General features: G+C 44.7%; 1 protein-coding gene across 1 annotated transcript; it reads right to left on the bottom strand.

Annotated features, from left to right (window-relative positions):
• Positions 1 to 5,381: 5,381 nt before the first annotated feature.
• Positions 5,382 to 5,936, bottom strand: LOC108538560 (interferon alpha-4-like). Its single transcript, XM_017886724.1, has one exon. The coding sequence runs from the start codon at positions 5,934 to 5,936 to the stop codon at positions 5,382 to 5,384; it is 555 nt and encodes a 184-aa protein (XP_017742213.1).
• Positions 5,937 to 6,197: the final 261 nt, after the last annotated feature.

The following is a 6,197-nucleotide window of genomic DNA, read 5'->3' as shown; positions in this document are numbered from 1 at the left end:
ACAGTGAGCTATGATCCTTCCACTGCACTCCAGCCTGGGTGTCAGAGTGAGACCCTATCTCTAAAACAAAGTAAAATAAAATAATAATCACCATTAGTGGATAAAATGATCAAGGCATTTTTTGGAATAGTTTCAATAGGATTGGTATCAGTTCTTTTTTTTGTCTAGTAGAATTTGGCTGTGAATCCATCTGATCCAGGGCTTTTTATTGTTGGTAAGTTTTTTTTTTTTTTTTTTTTTTGTATTGATTCAATTTCAGAACCCATTATTGGTATGTTCGAGTATTCAATTTCTTCCCAATTCAATCTTTGGAGGTTAAATGTTTCCAGGAATGTATCCATTTATTCTAGATTTTCCAGTTTGTGTTCATAGAAATGTTCAAAACAGTCTCTGGAGTTTTTTTGTATTTCTATGAGGTTGGTATAACATCATTTTTGTCATATCTGTGTTTATTTGGATTGTCTCTCTTTTTCTCTTTATTGGTTTAGCTAGTAGTATATCAACCTCATTTATTCTTTCAAAAATCAAACCTTTGTTTTTGTTTCTTTTTTGTATAGATTTTGACATCTCAATTTTTTCAGTTGAACTCTGATTTTGGTTATTTCTTTTCTTCTGCAAGCTTTGGAGTTGTTTTACTCTTGTTTTCCTAGTTATTCTTGGTGTGATGTTAACTTGCTAATTTGGGATCTTTCTGACTTTTTGATGTAGCCATTTAATGCTATTAATTTTTCTCCTAATACTGATTTAACTGTGCCCCAGAGATTCTGGAAGGTTGTATCTTTGTTTTCATTAGTTTCCAAAAATTTCTTCATTTTTGCCTTAATTTCTTTGTTTACCTGAAAGTCATCCAGGAATAGGCTGTCTCATTTCCATGTAGTTACATGGTTTTGAGAGAACTTGAGAGAACTTCTTGGTATTAATATTCTTTTTTTTTTTTTTTTGTTTTTTTTTTTTTTTTGGGTGTTTCCAATGGCATCATGTTTCTTTTTTTTTTTTTGTTTTTTTTTTTTAAGAGAAAGGCAATTTATTTCTTCCAAAAAATGCACCAGGAGAGGTGAGCCAGGAGCACCCTGGCCCACATCCCCCATCCTATACAGGGTTTGAAGGAGGGACAGGCCTGACCTGGCTCGGAGAAGCTGACGGGCCCCTGTGCCTTGGGGGAGGGAACCAGGCAGAACCTGGATGGGGACTGTGTGTTACCCTAGATCCAGCCAGTCTGTGCATCCCATGGCCTTGGCCACTAGGGCATGGCATGGCCCCTGCTGCCCCACCTGAGAGTCTGGGGAGGCGTGGCAAAGCCCCTGCAGGAGGTCACCTGAATGACTCATCAGATCACAGACCACTCCCGCCCTCCTCAACCCCTGAACATGAGAAGGGCTCGTGACACCCCTAGACCTTCAGACAAGATGAGGTCCGTAGATGTGTGACTGGTCTTACAGCCGACCCAGGAGCTGCCGGCTTTCGCCTGCCATGAAGGCTGTCCCTGGTCCCGCCTCAGGCCATCGTCTTCACAAGGCACTGGATCCATAGGGGGAGGTGTGCGGGAAGTGGCTTCGGGGGCTTCTGGGGTGCACTGCTGCCTCTCCCTCCTGCAGAAGCCCTGTTGAGCAGCTGTGTCTTCTTGATACCGACGGAAATGCGAGATTGAAGGGGCAGTTGTGCCGCAAGAGAAGAGACTAGGCAGTGTGGACACATCAGCTTCACATCCTCATCCACAATGTCAAAGCCAGAGCACTTCTGGACTTCTTTGATGGGCTTTGCGCAGCCCGGGCTCCTCTCTGCTCTCAGTGCCTGACGTCATCCTCGATGATGAGTCGATGCAGCCTCAGAGCACAGCACCGTCCTTCAAGTCCTCCGTCCCAAGTTGCGGGTCCCCTGCGCAGGGGCTTCAGGGTCTACTTCCAAGGGCAATTCTTGAACCGGGGGGGGGGGTTTTTTGTTGGGGGGTTTGGGGGGTGGGGAGTGTGTCATGGATACTTCTGATCTGGGGTCACAAACGCAGCATGTTTCTGGTGCAGGGTGTTAGGTGGTGTCCCGGGCAGGGGTGGACCACCACCTTCTGCTACACACTGGGGTGATCAGACGAGGGGATCTCCATCTCCAATTGTCGCTGTTGTCCAGAAGGTTCATAAACTGGAGGCGAAAGCAGGTCCTTAACAGTGTCGCTTGGCGTGAAGGCTACTTACAAACCAGGAAGGACAGACTGGGCTATTCTCAGTGACAGGGGGGGCGGGGACAGGGCACACGAACTCTTCCTTCTGCCGCCTTGAGCACCAGGGCGGCATTGCCAACGCCAGAGCCCCCAACTTCAGGCGGGGAAATTGGGATCAGCTCCTCGGGCTGCTTCCCGGCCAGGATCTGAGAGGTGTCCATCCAGGTGTTACTCGGTCACCTGGCACCGGGCAGCAGGCTGGCGGGGTGCAGGACTGCTGCGGCTGTGACCTCACTGCACTAGGCGTTGTTGATACTGCCTCTGCAGATGGCTCCTCAGGGAGTCAATTACTTCAGGTCACACCAACAGGTTCGGGGTCCCGACTCGTCAAGTCCAGGGCTTCAGAGAGCAGAACCCACGGCAGGAGAAGGTGTTGCTGCCTTCACCACCCACTTTGAGGGCAGACTCATTTTCCCGTCAGGAGCCTCCTGGTCCTCACACTGTCAGAAATTCCCTCAAGGGCTCCTGGGTGTTTCCATGCTCCGCAGACTTAGGATGGCTCCTGCTCCTTGAAAGTGGTGGCTGCGCATGGGGTTGTGGTGGCGTTTTCTCCTCCTGCTTCCTCCTCCTTTCAATGTAGAGGGACAGAGGGAAGTGTCAGAAACTTCCCTGGCTTCCGTGGGCTTTGGGGCACTCGGAGGGAAGCCCGTCTTTGTCCTCCGAGCCTCCAGCACAATTACCCGGGCTTGGCAGTCTTGACTCACTCAGGAAGCCTCCCTGTGTCCACCTTCCTTTGATGGTGGAGTTCCAGTGACTTCCTCTTCACAGCATTGCTGTCTCCTGCAAACATATTGGCGATCCGGGCCCACGGTGCCCAGCACGCTTGTGGGGCCTCGCAGATATCGTCCCCTCCCTCGCCCAGCAAGCTTCTTGCACTCAGTTGAGGTGATTGACCACGTTCACGATGGCTTGTTCCCCAGCCGGGCCAATTCAGTCTTGGCAATCAGGTCCACTGCTTGGGCCGTACTTCTTAACCAGCGTCGAGACCTTCTGTCTTCCTCTTTCTGGTGCATTGGCCCCTTTGTTTAACAAGGTCTTCGGGTCAAAACCCAGCCACCTGACATGGCATGGAATGGCGGCCTCAGGGAACTTCAAAGCCTGCTTGCCAACACTGCCTCACAAGGGCCCCTCAGCTGCTCTCCCTCGGTCTGGGTCCATTTTGACCTTGCCACCTCTATCCCTCTGCTTTCCGCACAACCTGAATCGGTGTCCTGAGTTTATCACCAGACCTCGCACGCCCGCCGGAGACCATCCCGGCTCCGCCGTACCGCGCCGCGCTCTGCCCGCCTGCGCTGATCCCGGGAGAGCCGGGCCGGGGACAGGACCCGGGCCGCTCCGGCCGCTGCGGGCCCCGGGCCGCGCAAGGCGGCGTCAGCGTGTCAGCAGGTCCCGCGCTCCCCGCTCGCAGGAACTGCAGCCGCTGCCGGCGCGGGTTGAAGCACTTTTCTCTCTTAAAATGGCATGTTTCTATGCCATATTATGCAATTTTCTGGAACTATGTAAGTAAATAAAGTAAATGTTTGTTTCCTTTCTTGATATCCCTTTTCAAGCTTCTGATGAGAGAATCCCTTGTCCTCAACGTCTCATGATTACTAATTTTGCTTTTTTCATTGAAATGGAAAGTTATGAGAGGATGTTTTGCGTTTGCTCTTTAATTTCAACTGATCCTTTTGGATCCAGTTTCTGCTTATTACTTCCACTTGTCCAGTTCTCATAAGGTCAGCATTGATCTGTGTTCCCACTGTAGTGAATGGTTTCAATCGACAGAGCAGTTTAATGACATTTAACATAGTATTAATCAAAATAATGAAGAAAACAATGATAAAATATTGTAATTAATTAAAATGTCATAATTTCAAATCAAAATATTAAACATATTAAAGTGGTTTGGCAGTCCATCAAACTCACAAAATCTATCCAGAGACAAATAAATTTTTTAAAGTAAAATTATTCAGAGAAAAAAATCTACATTCTTTTCAAAGTCCCACTCTATTTCTCTCCTCCAATTCTGAAAACAAAGTTTTCAAGATCATTTTCTATATGTATTGTCACTGATTTCTCTTCTCTGATTCACTCTTCCAGCTTACTCCACTATGATTAACTCCACCCAACTAGCTCTATGAGTGACAATGCCAACTATTTTCCAGATGTAGTGGACACTTTCGATCCACATTTTGCATGAATGCATTGATTCTTCTAAGCAGTTTCAGTCTTTTAAATATGCTCTTAACATTCTGTCTTGTCCCAATGCATGGCCATTCCAAATCTTTCCTGGTTCTTCTCTCCCTTTAAAGTTGAAGTTTGCAGGAATAAATTTTAAGTCTTTTGTCATTCTATTCAACCTATGTGACAACTTCTGTTTCCAGGTTTTCACTTCATAGTATTGCTTCTAAATTGCAGACAAAATATCAGGTTGCCAATGGACACTTGCACTTAGATGTCTATTTCTCTAATATAGAGGATATCTACTACTTTAAAAAAATTTTTTTGATATGCCTTCCTTCAGTTTTACTGAATTTCATTTGTTTTATTTCTTCTCACTATAGCATTTAAGGTACCAGGTATTAGAAAGTAGAGTTATTATTTTCCTTACAAAATAAAAGACACAAGAAAGCGAAAACTATGTTTGTTATGTTCACCTAGATATCCTAAAGGCAATATAAAACTTGGCTTAGAGAAAGTCAATTTTACTTACAATTTGGATATAATGATGATGGGTAAATGAATTGTACCACCCATTCTTTAATGAGATTGCACATTTGGGCTTGGTATTTCTTTATTAAAGAATAAACAAATAATACAAGAAGTTTTAATACTAAACATTAATAAAAAAGCAAAATAATATATTGACTACATATAAAGAAGATATTTTGATATAACAAATACAATGTAAAAGTATACATAATAATATATGGAAAAAATTTAAATCTTATAAATAAATAAATATTTTAATAGATAGATAAATAGATCTATCAGCATGGTCATCTGTAGCACAGGTAAACATGATGTTTCCTTAAACTCCTGAAAACATTTGAAAATTTTGATTCAACTCGTGTAGTTGTCATAGCAGAAATGAGTCTTTGAAATGGCAGAAGTCATGGAAGTGTGGAATGGTGTATTAGTCAATATGGATCATTTCCATGTTGAACCAGCTTTCATTCCTTCCTCCTTAATCTTTCTCGTAAGTTTGTTGAAAAGAGAGGGATCTCATGATTTCTGCTCTGACAACCTCCCAGGCACAACGGCTGTATTTCTTCTCCATCAGATAGAGGGTGATTCTTTGGAAGTATTTCCTCACAGCCAGGATGGGGTCCTCATTCATCAAGGGAGTCTCTTCCACTCCAACCTCCTGCATCACACAGGCTTCCAGGTCATTCAGTTGCTGGTAAAGTTCCGTGGAAAATTTTTCTAGGAGATTCTGTTCCCAAGCAGCAGATGAGTCCTTTGTGCTGAAGAGATTGAAGGTCTGCTGGATCAGCTCATGGAGGACAGAGATGGCTTGAGCCTTCTGGAACTGGTTGCCGTCAAACTCCTCCTGGGGGAATCCAAAGTCATGTCTGTCCTTCAGACAGGAGAAAGGAGAGATTCTTCCCATTTGTGCCAGGAGTATCAAGGCCCTCCTATGACCCAGGCTGTGGGTCTGAGGCAGATCACAGCCCAGAGAGCAGATGGATTTGTAGCTGAGCACCACCATGGCCATCAGTAAAGAAAAGGACAGGGCCATTGGGATGTTGCAACTATTGCTAGGCTACTTGAGGTGGGTAACTTTGAACCTTGGCCTCTAGGTTTTCTGAAGGCTTTGCTCTGGGCATAGGTCTTAAATAGTGAACATACTAATTTCCATTTTCTAAATGCTCTAGTTTTACTTTCCATCTCTGTTTTTACTTTCTTTATTCACTCTCTACATGTGTTTAAACATGTTTTTAATTATTTTTCATCATTGCCTATTTTTCCCCTGCACTCAAAACATTTTATGGTAATTTTT

Source organism: Rhinopithecus bieti, unplaced genomic scaffold (assembly GCF_001698545.2).
Source record: "Rhinopithecus bieti isolate Rb0 unplaced genomic scaffold, ASM169854v2 scaffold_15368, whole genome shotgun sequence".
NCBI lineage: Eukaryota > Metazoa > Chordata > Mammalia > Primates > Cercopithecidae > Rhinopithecus > Rhinopithecus bieti.
The sequence above is the reverse complement of the archived record's forward strand: the minus strand, read 5'-3'. Positions and strand labels throughout refer to the sequence as shown.